The 26,500-nt window shown below is 38.7% G+C and overlaps 1 protein-coding gene across 9 annotated transcripts in view; it reads left to right on the top strand.

Annotated features, from left to right (window-relative positions):
• Csnk1g1 (casein kinase 1 gamma 1) overlaps positions 1–26,500 on the top strand; it is a 155,430-nt gene that overhangs the window by 69,213 nt on the left and 59,717 nt on the right. For 6 of the 9 annotated variants that reach the window (XM_033756144.1, XM_010641166.1, XM_033756139.1 and 3 more), the window contains one exon: positions 1,972–2,047. In XM_033756144.1, coding sequence (XP_033612035.1) covers positions 1,972–2,047 — 76 coding nt within the window. The remainder of the gene's footprint in view (positions 1–1,971; positions 2,048–26,500) is intronic. The other 3 variants (XM_010641167.1, XM_010641165.1, XM_033756143.1) reach the window with 1 other exon arrangement.

Below are 26,500 nucleotides of genomic sequence, written 5' to 3'. Positions count from 1 at the left end.
GTTTTTTTGAGACAGGGTCTCACTATGTAGTTGAGACTGACCTGGAACTCACTATGTAGCCCAGGCTGGTCTCAAACTCACAGCCATCCTCTTGCCTCAGCCTCCCAAGTGCTGGGATTACAGGCGTGTGCCACCACACCCAGTTTCCAAAACTTCTTCATCCTCTCCAGCTGCAATTTGTACCCACAAAACATTACTCCTCTTTCCTCCTGTTTCCAACCATGGCAACCAGTAGTCTACTTTCTCTTCTATGAGTTAGATTACACATGATATATCATAGAATTAGAGTGATATGCTATTTGTCCTTTGTGACTGGCTTATATCACTCAGCATAATATCTTCAAGTTTCATCTTGCTGTAGCATGTCAGAATTTCTTTCCTTTTGAATCTGGATAATATTCCATCATAGCTATATAGTACATCTTATCTAGGCATTGTCTATAGATTGAGTTCCTGCTTTCAATTCTTTGGTTTATATATAAACCCAGAGGTGGAATTGCTAAATCAGAGTAATTCTGTGTTTAATTTTTAAAGAACTGACATACCATATTCTCTAGCAGCTGTACCAGTTTACATTCTTCCTAGCAAAACAGAAGGGTTCCAGTTTCCCCACATTTCTCACCACTTATTTTCTATTTTTGGTAATAGCCATACTAGTAGGTGTATGCATATTGACTTTCCTAGAGATCAAAATAAATTTGAGATGATTTTTGCCTATCCTGTATTTATATCTATCATATTTTATTGTCCTTTTACCTATTTGACTAGTACATTGTCAATTCAGAATAATTAACCGGCTAGTTTTTTATTTTTGTGTTTTTTGTCTTTTTGAGACAAGACCTTACTATGCAGTCCAGGCTGGCCTTGAACTCACTATGTAGCTCACGCTGAACTCAAACTCAAGGTGATCTTCCTGTGTCAGCCTCGTGAGTGCTGGGATTACAGGCGTGCACTATCATACCTGGCCAATGGCCAATTCTTGAAGTTTGAAATAGAGCAAAGTATGATTCTGGCTGCTTTTCTTTGGGAACTCCTATCTTTGAGAACTTGAACATCACATTAATTGAAGTTACATGTTAAATTATATTTAGTTTTAAAAATTCTCATATGTGTAAAAAGAAATATGTATAAGGATATTCCTGACAGCATTATTTATAATATTAAAAACCAAACAGAGTATATACATACATACACATGCGAGCACACACACGCGCACGCGCACGCACAGTGGACTACTTTATCAAAAATACTTTGTACCTTTACTTATTGCTGTGGAAATATGTCATCACATTTTAAAATTCAAAAGTACATTAATGTACACCAGATATAGTATGATCTCCTGTATATAAAATTATGTTTATGAGTCTGTAGTATATATGAATACATGAGTACATAAATATTTAGAAAAACACCTAAATTTTAACAGTGGCTATCTTACTGTGGTAGGATCTCAGGTTATTTTTACTTCCAATTTTTGTGTATGTAAATTTTTTTAACACTCCCCCCACCCCAGGGGGCTGGATTGAACTTGGGACCTTGCACTTGTAAAGTAGGCGGTGGAACCACTGAGCTAAATTCCCGGCCCTGAACACATATTATTTTTCTAAAAATAGTAAATCTGTTTTAACACCTTCCCCCAGTTCATAATTAAACAGAAAATCTATACTGTTAATTTCTTTTTTAAAGATTTGACATTTGTTTTCCTGGGAGAACACATTTCAAGAGGGTGTTTTACACAGAGGGAACTGTCCTTGAGTGATAGCTCATGGAGAGTGTGTTTGTGTTTGAGTATTCATAGGCGAGGTTGAATGTAATCCAGTTTATTTTAACTGTACTTTCAAAGACAAATTGTGGTAAGAACAGATCATCATATATAGATATATCTAAAATATTAAGTGATCTTAGCTCTTGTTTACTCTAAGAATCTAGGAATTGGAAAGTCCCATTTGCCTAAATCTGATTCTCTTTGAGTTTCAGGAACCAATAAAATCAAGAGCTCCGCAGCTTCATGTAGAATACAAATATTATAAACAACTTGGCAGTGCAGGTAAGTCAAGATTTTATTTTTCCTCCCTCTAATTAGTATACACTGTACTTGGAAATCCTAAAATAGACACATTTTTAATTTGGTTCACCCTTTTTACCAGAACTGCTTGCTGGATAGTCAACCAGAAGTTTCTTGCTCTTTTCTTCCTAGGACATGGTTAAATTGGCTGGCGTTCTGTGATACCCTGACCATTCCTACAGATTAAGCTTCAGATGTTTTCAGCTGTCTTGATACATATGTGGGGTGGGGTTTTGCTTTTTGGTAGTTCGTTCTTACTCTCTTTTCTTTTGTACTGGGGCTTGAACCTAGGGCCTTCACACTGAGGTACATCCCCAGACCTTTGTAAAATTTATCTTTTTAATTTGAGACAGGGTCTCACTAAGTCACTGGGTTGCCCAAACTGGGCTGAGGCAGCCTGAGGTACATAATGAGTTCAATTTTAGCCTGAAATAAATGAGACCCTGTCAAAAGCGGGGTGGGGGGCTGGTATTATAGGTATGTGCCTCCATACCCACTTACTCTTTTTGTTTCTTTATGTATATGAGAAGAAAGGAAAAAACTGATAATTTGCAAGCTGTATTCTAATGTTTTGAAACACATTCTAAAATATGATGGCACTGTTTTTTATCCATTGTTCTTATTGCTTTGTAAGAGGAATCCATGTTTGTAATAACATGACCTTTGAGGATTTTTCTTTTTAAGGTACTAGGGGTTGCACCCAGGGCCTTGCACTTGTTTGCTCTGCTACCAAGCTATGTTCCTAGCCCTTTTGAGAATCTTGCTAAATTGCCCAGGATGGTCTTGAACTTGTGATCCTCATGCCTTAGCATAACTGGGATTTCAAGTATGTGCCACTATACCTGGCACTGTTGGATAATTTTAAACATTAAGTATAATGTTTTAAATATCTACTGTTTACCAAAAAGCTCTAATTTCTCACTAGCTTCCAGAAAAATATTTTGACTAAACAAATGTACCAACCCCAAATAGGCTGCACTTTTAGTTCAGAAAATTTTCATTTTCTCGGAAAATGAAATCCTTCATTGCTAGTTTCATTACTTGACATTCATAGATGTTCCTCTACTTTTATGCTTCAATAGGTGTTAATCTTTTATATGAATGACTGAAGCATGCATCGAAGGTACTAGTGAAGGAATTTTACTTGACTAACACCCACTGGCTAGAGAATTATATAAGAGCCATTGAGTGTTATTGAAGTCTTATAACCTGACCATGGCATTAATCAGCCATTGTTATAATTTTTTAATTATTGTGTGTGTGTGTGTGTGTGTGTGTGTGTGTAATCAGGGATCAAACTCAGGACGTTGTACTTGCCAGGCAGGCATGGCACCATGAGCTAAATCCCCAGCCCTTTTTTTTGGTATCGGGATTGAACTCAGTACCGTGTGCTTAAGAATCAGGTGCTTATGAGGCAGGTGCTTACTGAGCCAGGTCCCCAGCCCCATTGTTGTAATTTAGGGAGAAATGAAGGATATTTGCCTTTCATTGAACTTAATGTGAGTTTTTGTTCACAGAAAGTAGCCTCTTGATGGATTTCTCGACTAACCATATCCTTAAAAATGTAATTTTCCAGGCATAAAATAAGAGCCTGGCAACTAAGCTCACAGATGTGTAAACTTTGTCTTCCTTGATGTTTCAAATTAAATTTTAATTGTTGTTCCTCTTATGTTCTTCCTGTTTTATAATGTTCTGAGTTTCATAAATTTCACAGTGATGACTCTCACAGCCCACTTATGAGAAGTATGTTTAAGCATCTCTCACAAACCTAAGACACAGGTGAAAACATGCTTAATTCAGCCCAACTGGGGGAAGTGATCAGGCCGATTTACAGAGTTTACTCTGTAGGTCCTCTCAGATAGAGCCAGCAGACCAAGCCATTCTTCCGTTCTTCCTTTTCTAATCACTAGCCAAATAAGCATGCATGGTGGAGCACACCTGTAGTCCTAGCATCTCGGGAGGCTTAGGTGGGAGTATTGCTTAGGCCCAGGAGTTGGAGACCACCATAACTCAAAAAAGCAAAACAGGGCCGGGGATGTAGTTCAGTGATATAGCACTTGCCTACCCTGTTTAGGCACTCAGTACTGTCAAAAAAGGATCCCCCTAAAATCTCACCAACTCATTACGTAGGAATCAAATCTTTGCTGCTTTGAACTTTAAAATACAAACCTCTGCAGTCTTGAGGTTTTGGTTTTATTTGTGCACTAAAATCAAGGAGTAAATAGAACATTGGAAGAAATGAAGAATTACTATAAAGAAGAGAGCCTGAGACTGGTACATTTGTTGTTGCTGTCTATAGGGATAGGAGGGCTCTGTTGTAGAGCCCTGGTCAGGCCTACTATATAGTAGACTGGCCATCATAGCTCTTGCTCCAGAATCTTTTCTCACAATCATCTGAAAGTCATGAAGCCTTCAAGGTTTTATATGAAGTTCAGTAGCAATTCCTGACCCCCTTTTTGGTCCTTGAACTTATCCACTCCTCTTAAAGTAACTGATGTGGATTTTGTCTTAATTTATTTTTGCCTGCAACTAATGGCTAGCCACAACTTTTTCCAAAATAGGAAGAACTTTGGAGATCTGTTTCAAATTTCTCTCCATTGTAAGAATTGCTTTTAGGATTTTCTTTTCTTTCTTTTTTTGGTACCAGGGATTGAACTCGGGTCCTTGCACTTGCAAGGCAGGCCACCGAACCACTGAGCTAAATCCCCAGCCCAGGATTTTCTTAAATGGTCATCCATTTATTATTTCTCAAATGGCCATCTAGCCATAGTATTCACCGTTCTTCAAGGTAATTTCATTGATGGAAAGTTCAAGATGTTTGAAATTTTTCACATTAGTCTAAAATTTGCTGTTTTCATTTCCATGGTGTGTATTTGGACTTTTTGTATTAGTTCAGAGACATTCATCATAGCTCTTGTATACTGCCCCATTTACCATCCACATCCAGGTCTTTTGATTATAGTATCCCAGTAGTACTTACATACTTCTTTAGAAGTTGTAATTGCATATAAACTCTTTGAGAACAAAGCTTGTACCTTCACCTTTTTATCTGAAGGTCCAACGTAGTTCTGTCACATGATAGGCACTCAGTAAGTAGCTCAGTGACATTAAGAAATTAGAGATTTAGTAAGCTTGTCTTTTTACCTTTCTACCAAGTTATTAATAAAAAGGATAACCAAAAAAGGGAGGAAATTATTTCTAAAGTAGATCACTTCGTAAGAAAGTAGATGGGATTTCAGCATGTCTCATTGTAAATGTAAGCATGAACATTAGGGCTCATTTCCAACTTCAGAGTACAAGCGCTTCTCCCTTTGTCTTTCCAGAATAAATTCTCAGCTGCAAGTGTGACTCAGTGGTTAAGTTTGAGCGGTCAGAACACATAAGCCACCACTTTAGAACCAAGGTGATGCACAGGACCATATTCATGTAATCAGTGTTCTTTGTGTGTTACCACTGATGTCTTTGTCATCACAGGCCAGTGATTTGTAAGACATTGAGATACCTCGACAAGGGAGATTTAAAAAAATAAAAATAAAAATCCCACTGTGACTTAGGTTCATTTAGTGAATTAATCAGTATTAGGAAATAGATGCGTAAAATTCTTTAGGAGAAATTATTGGTTATGAACTTAAAAAATACCCGTTGCCAACCTGAAACTTTAAATTCCTAAAATAGGAGCTTTGGGTTGGCTTGGGAGCATGACCATTTCTTCCTTCGGTGCCCAGTTTTCAATCATTCCTTGGTTCTTTGGACTCCTGTTTCACCTTGCCCCTATGATCTTGAAATTCACACTAGTATTCCAGTCATTTGAAGATAGAACAAAGTGTCAGCATTGTATGATTGTGGACGTGATTCGAGTTGAAGTTCCTCCTCCTTGGCCCCTTTTTCATGTTTAAACTCTTTCATTCCTGTATATCCACTGTATTCTCTACGGGCGGTCACATGTTTCAGATGTTGCTCATTATCAAGAATTTCAATACTGGATAGTTTATTCTGAAGATTGATACCTCCAAGATAATTAAGAAAGAAAGTAAAAGGGTTCCCTGAGAGCCTTGAAACTGAGAAGTATTTTGAGCTTCCTAATATTAGCTCTTCTTCTTTCCTAGTGGACATATTTCATAGTCTCAGTTCCCTTATGATATGTCTTCTTTCTTTGATTTAGCATTACAACATTAGTTGTGATACTACGTAGTGTTCATGTTTCTAATTATTATGTAATACCCATTGGCTTCATAGACCATAATTTATCCACACATTTTGTATTTCATACATTTAGACTACTTTTATTTTGAGAAATTATTTTCCCATGTTGACATGCTTTTGTTTTTGTTTTTTGAGACAGGGTCTTACTATGTAGTTCAGACTGGCCTTTAACTCCCTATGTAGTCCATGCTGTCCTCAAACTTGTGGCAATCTTCCTACCTCACCCTCCCAAGTGCTAGGGTTACTTGTGTGCACCACAGTGCCTAGCTCCCCTGTTGACTTTTCTGGGTTCTTTTTTGAGGAACCGGAGATCAAACCCACCAGGGCTTCACATATGCCAGGCAAATGCTTGCTTGATCATTGACTTATACTCCTAGCCCTTCACTACTGATTTCTTTTTTTTTTTTCCAAAAAAATTTTTTTAATCACATTTTGCATTGTGTAATGATTAAATTCGTGGTAGAGAGTTGCTACATGTACATGACGCATTTTAATTTTTTTACTTACCTCTCTTTTCCCTTTCCGCTCCATCTTTTGGTCGACTTCCCATTTGCAAAAGACCTATTTCTCTGTTTCTTATTTATTTTGCTCTTTAAATTATTTACACTATTGATTTGTGATAGCATATTGTAACCCAAAATTTGTCTGTCTTACATTCTTACATTTAGTCACCATGTGGTATGATGATTTTCAAATATTTGGAGCTATGAAATTAAAAATTAAGTTTATTCCAGAAGATTCCTGAACAAAAATAGTTGAGAGAAATATGGGAAAATAAGTGTTTGCAAATATATATATACACATGTATGTGTGTGTCTGTGTGTACATATATATATATATATATGTATATACATACACGCACATATATAATGCCCACATATGTACCCACAAAAGCATAGCATATATCAGAATGGATATGACTAGCATGGTGGTGCACGCCTATAATCCCAGCACTTGGGAGGTTGAGGCAGGAGGATCACTGTGAGTTCAAGACCAGCCTGGGCTACATAGTGAGTTCCAGGTCAGTGTCAACCACATAGTGAGACCCTGTCTCAAAAAAGAGTGGATAATACAGAATTACTTTCTTTCAAGATCATGACCAAGAGTCAGAAGTGGCAGTATTTTTGGTTTTATTTGGTACTGGGGATCGAACTCACATCTTTGTGCTTTTGAGGCAGGTGGCAGAACCACTGAGCTAAATCCCTGGCCCTGTATTTTTTTTTTTTTAAGTATTCTTGAGTTTTTATTTCTTGGTATTAATTAGTTCCTTGAGTACCTGTTATTTTATAACAATTTTTGAAAAGACTATAGCAGTGGTATTATTATTATTATTATTACTGTTATTATTGCTATTATTATTATTATTTGGTACCAGGGATCAAACTTGGGCCTTTGCGCTTGCGAGGCAGGTGCCGGAACCACTGAGCCAAATCCCCAGCCATATAGCAGTGGTTTTATTATGTGTCTTTTAATTTTCTATCACCATAGCCTAATTGTAAAAAAAGCCAGAGTAACCTGCTCCCGTCCCTTTAGCCTGAGCCATGCATTAAGTTTCAGGCATAAGTGCAACATAAAATAATAAAGTGATGCAGTACCTTGTTCCCTATCTTTCTAAATACCTTTCAGGAAGAAAAATGCAAATTGGGAACTATGATGAGCTGTCTTATGCAACAGGATATAGTTTCCCAGAAGAGGGCCATAGTTTAGGCAGAAGTTGAACAATCCTGCAATGGGGATGTTGTCATGAGGGAAACACTGCATGCTGGATGGAATACTAGAGTACATGACTTTTAAGACCTCTTTGAACTCGTAAAAAATTTTCTAAGAAACTCCTTTTTCTTTTTTCGGTACCAGAGCTGGAACTCAGGACCTCCCGCTTGCCAGGCAAGTGCTCTGCCACTGAGCTATATCCCCAACTCCTAAGAAACTCTTAATGAACACATTAACATCCAAAAAACATTCTGGCAAGGACTTTTTTTTTCTTTTTTTGTACCAGGGATTGAACTTGGAACCTTGAGCTTGCGAGGCAGGTGGTCACACCACTGAGCTAAAGCCTCAGCCCACCAAAAAACATTCTGGTTGTGTTCTTGTGTAGATACTTATATTTAACATTTTTTAGTCTCTGAAGACACAAACTGATTTCTTAGAAGTTGATGATGTTAATTGGAAATTTAACCCTGGCCAAAGGAACATCCATGCTTAGTGAATAAAAGTGAGAATAGTGTCTATATTTTCATACAGTAAGATTGCATGGATGGTGAGCAGATTTTTACTTGTATATTGTGGTTCAAATTAATTGAGCTGAAATTGGTGGAGAATTTCTAAACTTGGTACAAGGAAAAACAAAACTTTTAAATATATGTCTCTTTAATGATTATAAAAATGAATTGTATTATTTTCTTCAGTGGGAAGTCATAAGTTTTAGATTTTTCTCTTCTGAACAGATTCTTTGGTGTTATTTTTACTTCCTTTCTTGTGTCACTATTTGGGCTTTTCAAGGCACAGAATGCTTTAACATTGAGTACAATTATGGTTTCCTTTTCAGATCTAGTTTCTATAGATTTTTCTGAATACCTAAGAATAGGAGTCCAGGACCTCGTGATTAATTCTGGATTCCCTGGAACTTGCTTGCCCTCCTAGCAGCTTTCATATTTATTTGGTAAAGTGAGCCAGCACACTTCACAAAGGAAGAACAGCATTACTTAATCATAGTCATTAAAGGCTAAAAGCTTTGCTTGTAGTCAGTAGTTGGAAGGGTCCTGTGAGTAACCTTCTTTTTTATTATCCTATGTATTTTTTTTCAATCATCAGACTTGTGTTAATTTTATTATAGCCACCGTGGGTACATCCAAAATTTATTTTCCTTTTATGGGAATTCTTTTGGGTTTTCCTATGCCCTCAGAATCTTTTATTTAGAAATTTAGGTGCATTGACATTGTAAGTTTTTATTTCCCAGTCAGTCCACTGCTGGTGCAGTGACACATATTTGTAATCTGGCACTCTAGGAGGCTGAGGCAGGAGGGTCTTAGGTTCAAGGCCAGCCTCAGCAACTTGCCAAGATTCTATCTCTAAATAAAAAAGCTCAGCACTTCTTGGATCCAATCCCAGTACCAAAAAAAAAAAAAAAAAAAAAAAAAAAAAAAAAAAAAAAAAAAAAAAAAAAAAAAAAAAAAAAAAAAAAAGAGAGAGTAAAGAAAAAGAATTATTTTCCTAGTCCACAAATCTTTTATCCAGCTACCTCCCACTTTTGCTTGTATCCTAATACACAGGGATTATACAGGGATTATACCTGAGAGATAACAGGTTTAGGATACAGATAGGCAAGAACCTGTAACCTAAACAAATCCACATTAGAGGAATGGCAAGATGAGGCTGAAGAACCATAGCTCAATATGGGCTGGTCACATGAGAAAGGCCTACTGTATGTTTAGTAACTGAAGGAAAGATGAGTCAATCAGAACCAAGAAAGAAGCTGAAGGAGGTGGGGAGATAGATAGCAAGGGATGAATCAGCAAGGACATGAACAAATGAAAGAGGATTGGGGATTGGAGGGGCAGGCAGATGTCAAGAAAATAAGACTCTAGAAGCAGAAATGCAGCCATAAATAGATAGCATGTGGTAAAAGTCTGATTTAACCTGAAGCTGTAAAATTGCCTGTTCTCAGTATGAAGCTATTTCCTAGGAGCAGTGGTTTTTGAACAATAGCTTTGACATTTTTAGTGAAAGTGCTAGAGTGGGTTATGGTAAATTCCAGCTACTTTACGCTGGGCATTTGGAAAGGACTAGCTGTAATAGAAATGATCTCTTTCATTGCAATGATCTCTTTGCTTCTGGAGCATTAACTGTCTTGAGTCATACCAAAGAAGTGGAGGAACTGGTGTTGCTCTTGTCAGATACTTACTTCTACTTCTGCTCAGCACCCTGCCTGGGGAAAACTCTCAAGGGCTCTAGGAATAAGAATCATATTGTAGGGACGGGATTTAGCTCAGCAGTTCAGTGACCTGTCTCGCAAGCACAAGGACCTGAGTTCAATCCCCGGTACCCCCCCAAAAAAGAATCCTATTGTAACTTAATTAAGTCTGGGTTGTCATATGCTAGCTTTCTATCAGTTATTCTCATCAGCTAATGACTATTCTGTTTTGGCTGAATTGTAAAGAAGATGCTAATCCTCAAAGAAATTTGATAATAAGATCCTTATTACAACTTCACAAATACACCAGTGCCCAAACAAAATTTCATTGGGCAGAGAAAACAGGTGAACTTGTTAAATACCAAATAGGTACTCTTCAATGAATTTTTTTCTCATTTATTCGTTTGACACAGGGTCTTTCAGTATAGTTTAAAATGTCATTGAAACTACTTTGTAGCCCAGGCTGATCTAAAGCTTGTGATTCTCCTGCCTCAGCTTCCTGAATGCTGAGATTATACACTTGTTGCACCATGCCTGACTTTTCCCCATTCAGAGCACGGAAAAGTTTGGTGACTTACCCAGTGTCATGTAGACATACCAAAACTAGGAATGAGTTTTTCTTTTCTGTTTTTGTACAGATTTTCATCTTCTGTGTGTATATATGTATGTATGAACCCAGCAGGTACCAGCGACCATATACACATTATCCCTTACCTAATTATAAAACAATGGTGAGAGATAGTCATAAAAGCTTTTAAGTATGACAAACACCTGGAATTCTCCTTTTTTCCTCACTAAAAGGGAGGGATTTCCTATTTTACATGGTACCCCTAAATTTTATCACTTTAAAGGCTGCCTTTTCTTATCTCTTGAGCATTTTATGGATTTCCTAGATTTTGAATCTTTTTTCCCCCAAAGTAAATTTATCATTTATATTGAGTGTGTGTGCTCTGTATACAACTGAGAAGCTCAGAGTTACCATTATGCAAGCCATTTTCACCCACTGAAACTTTCATGCTGTGAATTGAGAAAGTGGTAGTAGGCCTGATCAGGCTTTGGAATTTTGACAGTTCTTGAGGGAGTAGTTGTATATGCCCTCAAAAAAGACAGAAGGTATCACTTGGTGCTAGAAAAAAAGAGCTTTAAATCTAGGCAAACTGTTAAATTATTAGGAATTGGTTCTGCATCATCAGAGGAATAAAGGGAAGATCTAAAATGTCTAAGAATGTGTAAGATTGACAGGACCTTCCTATAATATTAGGGACTTTCGTAGGAGTACATTACAAACCAGCTGGGCAACTATAGGAAGAATAGAACTTCTTGGGGTCAGGGATTTAGCTTAGTGGCCTGCATCTGCCTTGCAAGCACAAGGTCCTGAATTTAATCTCTGGCACCAAAAAAAGAGAGAGAGAAAGAAACCTCTAAAGATATGCTGGAAAAAAAAGGAAATTTTCTTAAAATAGAAGTTAATCTTTTTTTATTTTCTAACATCATCATCATCATCATCATCATCATCATCATCATTTTGTACCGGGAATCAAACTCAGGACCTTGCACTTTTAAGGCAGGTCGTAGCACCCTTGAGGTAAATCCCCAGCCCTAACTTTATTATATTTTGTTTAGCACATGTTAGTACATAATGGAGGGACCTATTTGGGGAAATTTTTACATGTATTTAACATATCTTAGTTTAAATTTCATTACCACCACCGCCTAACCCTGTGTGGGGCCTTTACTCTCCTCCCCTTTCCCATCTATAAAAGTCTGCCTCTTGATTTTGTCATCACTCATTTATTGTGTGATGTATGTATGTATGTATTTCTTAGGTTTCTCTTACATTTTAATAACTTCTCTCATTGCTGGATACACAGTACTGTACCTGGCACCCACAAGTTAAAGGACAAGAAGTTTATTTCACAATTTTGGAAGTTTCAGTCCATGGTTGGCTGGCTCCAGGGCAGAAATGGCGTGATGGAAGGTCCTGGGCCGAGGAAGACTACTCACATCTTGGCAGCCAGGAAGAAGAGATGGAAGGGAGGGAGACACGTCCTTCTAGGCGCACACCCATTGACCCACCTCCTAAGAGTGATAGCACTCCCATAATCCTGTCACCTTCCAAAGGCCCACCTCTGAATTTTGGGGGGATGTTTCAGGCATAAACTACAACTTTCCATGTGTGGCTAATTAAAAGCAAATCTCTTAACAAGGGTGGTTGCAAGCAAGTAACATGCCTCAATTTAGTTGTTCCTTAGGTGTGCTTAAGAAATTTAGACAAAAAAAAATCTGTTATTCCCTACTTGGGTAGGAAGTTTTCATAACAAATAAAGCAAGAATAAAATAGTGACCTTAGTAAAAGAAAGTGAAATCTGGGTCCTTTCTTACCATGTGTAAGTTTCCCAGAGATCTCTCTGCCAGAGATAGGATACCAGGAAGAGTCAGGCCACTAAGTTCAGGGAAAAGTTATATGAATTAGTATACTTGTGAAAGGGCAGCCTTGAAATTACATTTTGAGTACTGTGAAGATTTAAACATTATCATCTCTAATTATAGACAGTGTGAAAAAGGAAAGGCAGCTAAGAATTAGAATGCAGAAAAAGCTTAGCCCAAGCTTTCCCCACTGTTTTCTGTGTCACTGTTCCTTAACTGTGTACCCCTCCTCTGCCTCAGATACAACAGGAAAACCTCACGTTATTAATGAGTTTGCAGACTTGCTAGGGTCAAATAAGGTAATACCTATAAAGACCTTGGATTCTTAAGCAAAAGTGCATTATAAATACAAGGCCAGTATTGTTTTACATTGAAAGTTGAAGATCTAATTTCCCTGTAAAAATGGAAACATCCAACTTTTTTTTTTTTTTTTTTTTTTTTTTGATACCGGAGCTCAAACTCCAGACCTTGCGCTTGCGAGGCAGGCTGCAGAACTGGTGAGCTAAATCCCTGGACCAAACATCCAACTTTTGCAAAGCTGCTTTTAAAAATAGAACGAAAAGGTAATCATTTCATTGTTGAAGAATTTTTCATGGATTCTCAAGCAATAGACAATTATATTTGCTTTTTGGTTTTTTTGGGGGGGTTGTTTTTTTTGAGACAGGGTCTCACTATATAGTTGAGTCTGACCTGGAACTCACTATGTAGCCCAGGCTGGTCTCAAACTCATGGGGACCCTCGTGCCTCAGCCTCCTGAGTGCTGGGATTACAGGCGTGCACAACCACACCTGGTTTAGACAATTATATTTGCCAGTCCTTTCTGTGCCTCCTAAGTCCCAGTTTGAGCTATAGCAAATCCTTTCCATGTGTCACCTTTCGGGAGATACTTGTTTCCTTCAGAGCAGTTAAAAGTGCCCCCCTGAATATAATTATACTCCCTTGAGTTTCTTTTGTGAAAACAAATACCTTTACTTCCAAGCTTCACAGCCTTTTATGCCAGTTTGGAGGGAATATTTGGCCTCAGGCATCTTAAAATACTCAGTTAAAAGCCGGGCATGGTGGAGTACGCCTGTAGTCCCAGCACTCGGGAGGCTGAGGCAGGAGGATTGCTATGAGTTCGAGACCAGCCTAGACTGCATAGTGAGTTCCAGATCAGTCTCAACTACACAGTGAGACCCTGTCTCAAACCACCTCCCCCCCAAAAAAAAAATCAGTTAAAGAACCTCATTAAAAGCCAAAAAGTAGAGGGCAGGGATCAGGGTAAGAGAAAGGGGTAATAAAAAATTAAGGTGTGACAGGTACATGTACTACATCCCCGTGATGATTGTAATCATTATATGCTACAAACATGTACTAATAAACATTCTTAAAAAGATGAAATTGCCCTACCTGGTTCCCCTCCAACTCAACTTAAAACCATTATATAGGTGTAGGGCATGATTCCAAAGCCTATATTCCCAGCACTGTGAGAGGCTGAGGCAGGAGAGCCACAAGTTGGAGCACAGCCATAGCAATTTAGCAAGGCTCTACCTCAAAATTTAAAAAGCAGTGGAGATGTAGCTGAGTGTAAAGGACATAGATCTTCACTATCCCCCTACTCAAAACAAATGAATAAAACTAAGTTTTTTATTTTGATTTGACTTTTGTTTCTTGTTTGAGACAGGTTTTATTGTGCAGTTGAGACTGGCCTTGAACTCATTGTGCCGTCCTCAAGCTCACAGAGATCTTACTGCCTTAGCCTCCCGAGTGCTGGGATTACAGGCATAGGCATACACCACCATGCCCAGAAAACCCAATACTATTATATGGGGACTAGGCCACAGCTGGCCCAGTTAATGCTTCCCTCTTATCATGAGAAGATTAATTTGTGAGTTGTTAAAAGAAAGTTGTATGAGTGATATTGGACCACCAAGACTTTACCAGGAAGATTTAATGCAGCATAAGCAGAAATGTTAGTGAATGGCATCACCCCCCAGCAAAAGGAAAGAGATAAATTTGAACTACCTTCTGCCTCCACTGTGGAAGATGAGATTGCTTATGAAGTTAGATACTAATTAATGACCAGACTGTAAATATTTTAGGCTTTGTGGGTCATCCTCTGTCGAAGCTACTCAGTTTTACTCTTGTAGCACACAAGCCACCATAGACAATATGTAGATGAATGAGATGTATTATAGTACAACTTCAAACATTTAAACATGTAGAAACCATTCTTAATTTGTCATTTATACCAAAGGAGGTCACATTTTACTTATGAGCCATAGTTTGCTAGCTACTCTAGTGTGAACAAAATTCATTCTTTTTTATTATTCCATTCAGTTCAGAATATAAAGGCATGCACTACCATGTCCTGCTAGCTGGCTTATATTTTTAGAGGATTGAGTCCACAGTTGACTGGCTCAGATCAGAAACGGAGTGGCAGAAAGCCCTGGGTGGAGGAAAGTTGTTCACATCACAGAGGCCAGGAAGCAGGAGGAGCCAGGAGAAGAGTACGCCCTTCTGGATCATATTCCCAACGACCCTTCTCCACCCGGGCCCTCCTCCTAACAGCGCATTCAGGTGCTGAACTCACTAATAGATGAATCCACAGTTGAGTGTGTGGTCTCTGTGATCCAGCCGCCTCCCAGAAGCCCCACCTCTGAACACATGAAGCTTTTGGGGACCATTGTAGATTGAAACCATAACAGACTAACTCAGAATGTTAGAGTGAAGTCTCCTCCTTACTTCTACAAGAATGGTATGCAGTAAGACACATAAATATTTTTGAAATCCCCTATAAGCTCAGAGCAGCCAAGAACTCTAGGGTGAGAGTTAGGAAATTGAAGCCTTTTGGGAGTAGGGATTATCTATGGTTCTCAACAATACAGTAGCTATTGCCTTGCAGATCTTGAGACATAAATGGCCTGTGGCTAGCTAGAGAATAGTCACATTGAGCCAGGAGAGGGTCTTGGCACCTTTTTGCTTGGCTCCACTCTCAGCAGTTACAGTTCAGCAAAGATACCTCTCTAGACCTATTACTCTGCTATATTAAAAAAAAAAGAGAAACTCTGGAGAAGGTGTTAGGGTTTGTGTTTAGGTGTCCCCCGAGCCTCATGTGGATGAGGTGGGGCTTTCTTATGCAGGGGAAGTGAATCTGGAATGTAGGATGCTGGGGTTAATGCCCTTATTTCCTTTGCTACCTTGTATGTACCATGTGCTTTCTCCTCCGTGATGCCTGTTTGTCATCCCTGCCTTGCAGTCAGCAGATTATGGACTGAAACCTCTATAAAGTGTGAGCTAAATAAACCCTTTCCCCTTTAACCTTTGCTGCTGGGCATTTTGTCCCGGCGATGAGAGAAAAGTAACTAACACAGAAGGTATTGTAGGAAAAATAATTTAATTTTAAAAAGTATTTTGGAAGTTCTGGAAAAAATGAACATCACTGAAAGTTTAGAAAAAAATATGTAAGAGAAGGGTTTACTTTCTTCTTGAACTCCTGGTCTCAGATGATCTCCCTATGTCAGTCTCTTGAATAGCCAAGATAATAGACATGTGCCACCGCAGTTGGAATTTTAATTATTTTTCATGCATATATGTTTCAGTAAAAAGTTTTGGATTTAAAGATAAGATGAGATTGAGGCCATACTTTTAAGTGAAATAAATAGGGTATACATGTAAATACCAAATAGTTTCTCTGGTGTGAAAAGCTGAAAGTGTAAATAAGGTTCAAATTGTATAACTAATAATGTGAAGTAGGAAAAAGAGGTCTAAAGGGGTAGGGGAAGTTGGAAGGGTAGGGGAAAGGAAAGGAGGGAAAAGAAAAAAAATAGGAGAAAAGGAAGAAATAGAAACAAAGTCTTCAAACAAAGTGGAAAACAAAGTAGGAAGGGTGGAGGGGGTGAGGTAGAGCAGGGGAATGGGGAAAAATAAGAACCAAGATACATCATGTAAAGGTACAAGATCCCAATGATGAATGTAACTGTACTGTACACCTGAAAAGTACCAGTGAACAAGAAAAAACATAAAATAAGGATTTCTATATGAAATGAGGGATATATAAATTTCAGACAGAGCGTATGGTTTCAGGATATTATCTAGTATGGACTTGAAAGATAAGATACCAAAGGGGTAAAATGAATTAATCAAGTTGTTAATTTTTTAAAAATTGACATTGAAAACAAATCAAGGTTGATAAAAATGTTACGGCGTACCAGGCGTGGTAATGCACGCCTGTAATCCTCGCATGTATGTGGGAGGCTGAGGCAAGAGGATCACTGTGCGTGTGAGGCCAGCCCAGACTACATAGTTCATAGTACATAGCTACATAGTTCAAGGTCATGCTAGAATATGTTGCCAGACCCTGTCTCCCCCGCCAAAAGAAGTTAAGGAGGAAGTTGCTGGGGTGCATCTGTGTGTATTTGTCATATGTCCTATATTTTGAGGTCTTTTTTTTAGGTACTCTTGATTTATTTGCTTCCCCCCCCCTTTTTTTTTTAAATTATATATTTTGAGGCCTTGTCACTATGGGTTCTTCAGTAACAAGTGAATCTCTAGGCCTCTAATTTGAGTCAAGGCTTTCTTCAAAACCTAAGATGCCTTTCAGATCACCATATTTCAAGTCACTTAGTAGTTGGGATGAGTAATAGATAACTAGACCAGCCACTGTCACACAGATCACATCTGCTAGTTTATAGCTGTGTTATTTATAGTGCTAAGACCTCACAGGTGACAGTTCTCCTAAGGAAGCCAACTGTTAAGTACAGTCAATTCACATGTGAGATTAGGATCAGAGTTAGCACACAAGGTGAAAGATCACATATAGGGCTGGGAATGTAGCTCGGTGGCACAGCACCTGCCTTGCAAGCTTGAGGCCCTGAGTTCAATTATCAGTACCAAACAGCAACAACAACAACAGCAAAAAGAAAGATCACACATAATCAAGGTTAGCCTCAAAAACCCCTTAATAGTTTGACTGGATCTGTGTATACGATGGTGTTCCATAAGTATGTCCTCTACGATATGGATCAGTAGTATATCAGTATATACTGGTACTGGACTGTATACTTTGTCCCACGGTACAAAGTTAATATAACAAGAGACACATCTGCACAGGAACTTATTGCAGTTATTTATTTTTGTAAACTTTGAGTAAAAAAATGTGTGATTAAAAAAAGAATATGTGTGCCGGGGATGTAGCGCAGTGGTTCCGCCACCTGCTTTGCAAGCGCAAGGATTGGAGTTCGATCCTCGGTACCAAAAAAAAAGGAATATGTGATTCCACTTGAGGAAGCAAATTTACTTCTTATGCCATTTCTCATCACACTCTTCCTGTACATTACTGATTCTTATGACCTATGATCCTTTTAGAACCATGCGAGCTATTTACCTGTTTTTCCCCGATGAGCTCCCAATGGTAAGTGCCTTTCTGGCACAGCTGTTGTCTGGTCTTCTTTTTTCCTCTTTCCATAGGAGGGCCTCTAATGTAGTAACTTGCACATAGTGAACTCCTACGAAATGTTAGTTAAAGTGACGGCAGATGAGCAGTTATGTAGAATTTACTCAGATTAACTTAGACCCAAAAGGAGGATTTACTGGAAGACTGGAGGGATGTGTCATGGAACCATGGCAGGAAATACACAGACCTCCTTTGGGATTAGAACAAAGTGCTCGGGAAACCTCTATTTCACTTGCCTTCTGCTTAGAGCCATAAAATCTAGTTTCTAAGCATCTTTTTACCTGCTTCATTTTATCCACACCAGATTTCTCTACTTCTTTTTTAATTTGGTGAAGAACTTCCTTTAATGCCTTTCTCCTCCTCAGTTTAAGCACCAGCAGATACTGACTGACATCTTTATGACCCAGTGGGAAGTCTCTAAGAAAAAGACTGCCGGATGCAGCTTGGGTCAGCTTTCTAGTCTTGGTCCAGAAGGCTTATTCAGTCGAGTCCAGAATCATGAAGGCCTCACCACAACTAGAGGGTAGACTTTAAGTATAGGGCTTAAGGCTGGGCATGGTGGTGCATGCCCTCTAACCCCAGCATTCAGGAGGCTGAGGCAGGAGGATCGCTCTTGAGTTCGAGACCAGCCTGCGCTACATAGTGAATTCCAGTTCAGTCTCAACTACATAGTGAGACCCTGTCTCAAAAAATAACTAACTAAATAAAATATTATAGGGCTTAAGAACTGGAGAAAATGGTTGACAGTATGACAAGGGAGTGGTGAGTTTGCAGCCCTACTTTACTTTCTCCTCATATAACACTTGCAAGGCATTTTGTCTTAAGACATTTGAATACCTTGAGATTCCCAAAGTAGGGAAGAGAGCTAAGAAAGCCATGCAGTGCAGAAAGAGAACTGCCTCTTTCACCATGAATCATACCTATTCACCACACTTATCAGAAAGGAGTCATCTAAGAAGAAAAACCTACTTCAGGCTTCTATTAATAAGGTCAGTCCCTTTCATTCTTTAAAGAGGCTTTAAAGGGATCGGGAATGTTGATATTTAAAGCTCAGTCTGCCAAACTTTCATTCTTGGAGGACCTGCTCCTTTCATTGGGTGTGGCTTATTTAAAAATAAGTAATAATTACAGCAATAGCAGAAGCCTTATATAAAAAAAAGTTACAGTCCTGTCCACTAAGTAAAGGGTGATGGGGGTGTTCAGAAGTATGTGAGTGTTTGAATATTCTTTGCAGAAGGAGCAGCACCAGTGTCGCATTGTTCCTCTTACTGAGCAGAACCTAAATATAAAAGTATGCTGAGTTGGTGAGTCAGTAGCAAGATGAGATGGCTGTGAAAAGCATTTCTGGGTTAGAGTGATGGAGAAGAAACTTCAAACAAGGAAAAGTGTGTGTGGGGGGAGACTGGTTCAAAATCCACCAATGGTGTCCAGAAAACATCTTTCAAGGACATTTGAATGCCTCCATTGATGTTGCAGCGTGATTCTAATCAGTGAGCAATGCTTAATATTACGGAAGGAAATAGAGAAACACTTACTTGACTTACTAGGAAAGGTATAATTCACATACTCATAATAATCATTAGCCTGTAATGGAGCGAAAGTCGTGGTCCTATGAATTTCCATTTATTCTCACAAGGATGAAACATCATGCATTAACCTTTATCAATTACCTATAGTAATCTGCCCCCATAAAAGAATTGATAGTACTTCTGAGGCCCAATGCTTCTAGATCAGAATAAATTTACTGTGTCCTTTATGTGTATTTTTAAAAGTTTAGACCTTTGGGACAACTTTTCACATATTTTGGCTAACAGTAGACTCTGTTATATAGTGAAATAAAAACAAAAACAGAATTCTTGTGTCCTGCTGTGAAAGACTTGTTTTATCTGCTGGAGTCAAACCAACTGTGGCTCTTCTCTGTCCTTAAACCCCGAGTAGCTCAAAGTCATATGAGGCATATCGAGTAATTGCCTGTAATTACATATCCAACTTTCATCCTTCTACCAGAGAGAACTATTTATATTTTACACCCTTGGACCAAATGATGTCTTTAACTATCTACAGTATTGAGTTTATTATAGAAATTGTTTGGCCTGCATACACCTCACAGTAAGTCAGAGCGCTAACACCTTTCCAGTGCATTGTTTTTGCAAAGAGCTGCTAGTCTTTGCTCAGAGTGAAGGCAGAATTTGTTGCTTGGATTTTGTCTTTTAAGGGACTTCATGACAAACAAGGTAAAATTCCAAAAATAGATCCAAGTAACATATGTATGTGAACTATACCAGAGAGTTGTCATTAATTCTGGAAAACTGGCATAGTGCTTATAAATAGGCACAGACCCTAAAGGTTCTGGTACCGTTTTCTTTAATTCTAGGTCATGCTTGACTTTTTTGCCTTCACTTACATCTCTCTTACTGTGCACCTCCATTCTTTGGCCTCACAGCCATTCTTTGGGCTTTTGGTAGGGCTCAGTGACTGCCCCTAGAGCGTACTTCTTTAAGGAGGATTAAGGTAGGGGAAGTTTCAGTCCAGAGTAAAGGCTGCTATAAGCTCCGTGATCATCATAGGACTCACTGCAGCCCTTAGTCACTTTTCCTCCTCGCTCAGTATGTCAAGGTTAATCATTTAGAAGGAACGTAACATTCAGTATCCCCAGAGCTGCAGAGTACTGTAGAAGGAAAGGAATGAGTCACTGAAGTAAATGATTCCTGTGGGATATGAAGAAGTGAAAGCATGTCTCGACAGTGTTGTATTTAACTATTTCTTTTCCAATATCTGTCAGTGTTGATATTGGAATATTTTCTTTAGGTTCCAGGAACAGACTGTATAGAGATGGATAACTGCTTGTGTCCACTATCAAAATATGATCCATTTGCCAGTTAAGCCATTTTTATATTTGTTGAACATAATTTACCTATAAGCATGATTAAGACAAACAGCAACCAAAAGGTCAATTTGTAACATTTGTGACCAATTATATTGTGGTTTTCTTTGTACATTTCCTAAGCAAGTAATCTGTATTCCACCCACCAAAAGAAGAGTTTGTCAGCTCTGTACATCTCTGGGTTTTTGGGTTTTTCTTTCTTTTTTTTTTTTTTTTTTTTTCCTTTTTACCTTTATACCTCTTTACCTTGCACTTGTGAGGGAGGCGGCAGAACCACTGATCTAAATCTTGGCCCTTATCTCTGGTTTTGTTTTGTTTTGGTACCAGGGATCGAACTCAGGACCTTGTGCTTGCCAGGCAGGCATGGCACCACTGAGTTACATTCCCAGCTCTGAACATCTCTCCATTCTTCTGCTTTCAGCTGTCCTATATACTTTAACTTTTTTCTGCATTTTTGTCTTCCTTTATACTTTTTATTGCTTTAATTCAAAATCCCTTACCAGTCTTTTAAATCGTCTCTACTTACTACTTCAGTGATAGTGGAAGGAAATGAAGTGTTGACAAACAGAAGCACGCTGTGTGCCCATCAGCTCAGTGGATAGCACTATTCTGGGGAATTTGAAGACCACAAAGTTATAACTAGAATGGTCCCTGCCCTTTGGGATACTATAGTTCTGGTCACTGTGGCCTTGGGCATTGTATCTGGTCCCTGACCCCCTCCTCTCTCACTCTTTCCAAGCTTCCTTCCTGGCCACCATGAATTGAGCAACTTTGCTCCACTGTGCCCTTTTCAGCATGATGTTCCACCTTGGAGCCATCCCACCATAGTCTGAAACTGTAAGCCAAATAAATCCTCTCCTCCTTTAAGTGGCAGTGTTATGTATTTTGTTCCAGTGGTGAACAGTAGACTGATAAAGCACCCTACACATTTGTTAGGATTAAATGAGAATTTATATAAAAATACTTCATAAACTATAAAGCAGTTAATGACCAATACACTTTTGTGATGCTTTGAGTAAAATTTTCCAGTTGCAGCATAGAAAATATTATGCTGGAGAGTGAAAGTGTTTTCCTGACTTTGAAGTATCAGTAACAATTTGAATAAAATGCTGAGAGTCTTCCAAACATGCTGTGACTAAGTATTAGAGAAGAGATAGCTTTAGTGCTGAGGCTTTGGAAATAATGGGTCAAGGTGGTCCCAAGAACATTTTTAAATAGCGCATGAATTTAGATACTCAAGTAACAGGGCCATATAACTAAACGTTGAAAATAGACCAGGACTAGAAAGAGGGACTAAAGAGGATTTAGAGCTCTGGCAGCTTAGCCCTGTGCACTATTAAGAGTTTGGATCTGAAGTGTCTCCCAAAGGCTCACCTGTGAAAGGCTTTGTGACCAGCCAGTAGGGCTGTTGGGAAGTGGCAGAATCTTGGCTGGGGTTCCTTCAAGGACACACTCCCAGTGATATCTACTTACTTACCACACCGGGGGTGTGCCCTAGAAAAGGGGCTGTTGGGCCACCTATTCCTTTCTCTCTGTTTGCTTCCTGGCTGCCATGAGGTGAGCAGTTTTCCTCTGCCACGATGCACTGCTCTGCCATAGGTCACAGAGCAAGGGAGCCAAGGGACTGCCAACTAAAACCTGAAACTGATCCAAAAATAAACGTTTCTTTCCAGCTGATCTCCTGTTACAGTGACACAAAACTAGCATATATACTAAAGTTTTAAGTATGTATATCTCTTGACTTAGCATTCCTCTTCAAGGAATTCATTGCCAGGGTACCATGCCCGAAAGTGTAGGCTCAGGACTGTTCATGTCCTCAGTCCTCAGTACCTGCATGTGGTATATGTTTTTCCTTTTCTCATGCTGCTCTGCTCCATTTTCCAATAGATTCTCTGTGCTTGATAATATGAGAGAGAAACAGAGAGTGGGAGAGAGAGGAGAGAGAACGATTGTACGAGCATGCTGGCTAGCTCTTCCTTCTTTATAGTTCCACAGTGGTCCTAGAGTCAGCTCTTAATTGGAGTTGAACAAGGTTTGGGAACTGCTGAGAGATGGACATATGATAGAAAAAGTGAAAAGACAGTTTTCATCAAGCCCGTCACAAAATAATGGGAACCCAAGGGTAGATAGGACAGATGAAGGTGTGGAGGAAGGGTAGGAACTTATATCCTGAAAAGCTGATGAAGAATTGCTGAAAAAAGTAAAGTGTTAACCAGAGGGCACATATTTTAGAAGCGGTGGGATGAAAAAGGATGGAGAATAACTTCAGAGTAACCATACAAATGAAAAAAGAACAACAAGGTGGGAGAATGTAGGCAGGCAGCTCAGTGTAGCAAAAAGAGCATTGAACCTAAAGATGAGGCATCCAGTTGGGTTATTTGGGGATCCTGTTACCTACTGTCGTCTGTTCTTCCAGCTGAGTTGTTGAAAGATGGAGATGAATCCTTTTACTTAGGATGAATCATCATCTGTAAAATGGAATTATTAGTACCTTGCCTTTTTTCTTCACAAGGTGACTATGAGAGATGGGAAAGGCTACTTAAGTAAATTAAAGGCTAAATTAGAACCAAAATAATATATGGATACACTTTGAAACCATAATGTTCAGTGAAATAATTCAGATACACAAGCTTCAATACACCTGGTATCTCATACCAGAAACCCGAGATATACATAATTTAAAGAGCAAAATAAAAAATGCTGTAACAGGGCTAGGGATTTAGCAGGTGGTAGTTCTGCACGTGCTCACAGGCGCAAGCTCCCAAGTCAAAAAAATGCTGTAATAGGAAACAGAGATATAGATCTTTTGCAAGTGGTAGGGGGACCAAGAGATGAAAGATGGGGGAGGTAAAAAAGAATTGAGATGTGTTAGGTACATATACCAACTCCCCACAATGAATATAATCATTATGTACCATAAACATGTACTAATAAAAAAACTTTTAAGGAATTTGTGGTACGAGAATATAGCTCAGTGGTAGAGAGAGCTCGCCTCGCACATGTAAGGCCCTGGAAGGGACAAGAAAAAAGATAGGCACTGTCATCAGATTTCTTTTACATACTAGACAACGGTGATGACCAATTTTGTTGATAATTTGATCTGTTTGGACAGTCAGGTTCCGTTGTGAGAGGAGAACACAGTGTGTGTAGCTTACAGTTGTTAGCTAGAGGGATTTTGCTTCGCTGTTACGGAAAGAGCAAGACGGAATTGGAGATACCACAAACAGCTTTTTTTTTTTTTTTTTTTTTTTTTGGTACTGGGGATTGAACTTGGGTCCTTGCACTTGCCAGGCAGGCAGTGGAACCACTGAGCCAAATCCCTGACCCCACAAACAGCTTTTAATAAACAAAGTACAAAGAGGACAGTCAATGTAAAATATTATGACTCTGAATTACCGGGAATTTGCATGCTTGTGATTTGATCAACAGTAATTTTTTTTTTAATATTCATGTGAAAGTCAGAGAGGAACAAAACAACTTCATCATGTTAGCATTCCTTGCACATTTAAAATCTGCAGTATTTGTTTTGCTCTGTGTGTGTGTGTGTGTGTGTGTGTGTGTACACGTACGTGCATTTTGGGGAAAGAAGTATGCATTCCAAATAGAAAACTCAAGTGCCGTTTCAGTGAGGTGGAAAATCTGCAGTTTGTTTTGCTCTGTGTGTGTGTGTGTGTGTGTGTGTGTGTACACGTACGTGCATTTGGGGGAAAGAAGTATGCATTCCAAATAGAAAACTCAAGTGCCGTTTCAGTGAGGTGGATTTATTGCTTAGGACACATTTTACTCATCTCTGCCATGCTCTTGGCCCAGTGCTCCACCTCTCCCTTTACATGGCCTGTGTTGGTGGGAAAGATAGGTACAGGCCCAAAGAACTTGATGTAATGTAAGTAGGGCAGGTGTCAGGAAGACAATCACTGTACTTTCGTAGCCTATTTTGTTTCTTTTCATTTCTTCTCAATGATTTTTAAAACTTCTTTATGTTTTAGTGATTGTTCCCATGTGTGTTAAGAAGAATTGGTTATCAGTTTTTGAAGCACCTTTTGAAATTTTGTAGATATCCTTTCTTTATAACTTAATCATAGGAACTACAGTACAACTGAGGACCTGGGAAACACTTCTAAATTTACCAACTGAGTAAAGTTTGTCTTCCAGCTGAGCTGAGTTAGTCTTTTAGAAAGAGAAAGGAGCTTTCCTTTTCCCTTCCCCTACCTCCACTACACAGCACACTTTTTTAGTTTTTTGAGACAGGGTCTTGCTCTATGGTTCAGTCTGTATTTAATAAAAACTCAAGTGTGTGGCCCAGAACAGCCTCAAACTCACGGCAGTCCTCCTGCCTCAGCCTCCTGGGTGCTGAGATTACACACCTAGCTAGCATACTTTTTAACTTTATATCTTAGATGCTGTGTACTCTAGAAGAAAAATGTCCAATATTGGTTTGTTTTCACTAATTCCTTTGGATAAATGAAATTTTGAACCTGCTTTAAGGTTCTGTGCTTTGGTATTTGTGTGTATGTAATGGAAAAGCTGTAAAGGCTATGTTCAGAGAAGTGAAAGGAATTCTTTTTTGATATTTTGTTTTGTTTTTGTGAACTTGAGAGCGCTGAGCTACATGCCCAGCCTTATTTATGCATTTAGTGACAGGTTTCACTCAGTTGTCCATTCTTGCCTCCATCTTGCAGTCCTCCTGCCTCAGCCTGCTGAGTAGCTGGTACTTCAGGCACATACATGCTGGACTGTTCTGATGCTTTCCAAAAACAAACCTACAGTTTTGAACTTTCACAGGTGTAATTTATAAGACTCACTTTGCTTAGCGTTAGGGTTAGGTTTATGCTTAAGAAGAAATCTAGCTAACAATTTTTCAGAACGGAACTTGTTCATAAGTTAGGGTCTTACTATAATGCATTGTTTCTTTGTTGGCTTGTTTGTCTGTTGTTGTTGTTAGAGCTGTTCTCTGAGTTTTAGAATCTCATTGTACTTTTGTTCTTCCCTTTCCCTGCTTCCTATGAGATGTCATCTGGTTTGTCTGCCTTTTTGTTCAGCTCTCTCATGTTTAATAATACTGTTTTCCTTGATGATAATTCCTATGTATTAGTAATTACTTTGTCTCTCACAAACATTACATTTCCTAATTGTGCTACAAGAAGCCCCTACTCTTTTGTAAAATTCATTTTATTGGTACATTTAAGGTATACAATATAATGTCATTCATCATTGGAAATTTGCACCTTTACATAATCCATCGTGGTTCTTATTTTTTTCCCGTTTGCCTACCCTCCCTTCAACTTCTTCATCCCTCCCTATCTACAAAGACTTTGTTTCCATTTTTTCTTTTTCTCATGTTAATTCTATTCCCATCTTTCTTTTCCACTACCCCTCCCATTTCCCCTTCTCCTTTGCACCTTTTCTTCCTATTTCTCATTATCTATTAATACTTTTTAGTTCAATTTCACTGAAGAGTTTAAACAGGAGTGGCAGTAGTTTCTCTCTAAATGTCTTGTAGAATTCAGCAGTGAAGCCATCAGGACCCAGACTTTTCTTAGTTTGTAAGCTTTTAATTATATTTTCAATTTCATTGAT

The sequence above is a fragment of the Fukomys damarensis genome, unplaced genomic scaffold, assembly GCF_012274545.1.
Source record: "Fukomys damarensis isolate Sample0158 unplaced genomic scaffold, DMR_v1.0_HiC HiC_scaffold_25, whole genome shotgun sequence".
Taxonomy (NCBI): Eukaryota; Metazoa; Chordata; class Mammalia; order Rodentia; family Bathyergidae; genus Fukomys; species Fukomys damarensis.
This window is presented reverse-complemented; position numbering and strand designations above follow the sequence as displayed.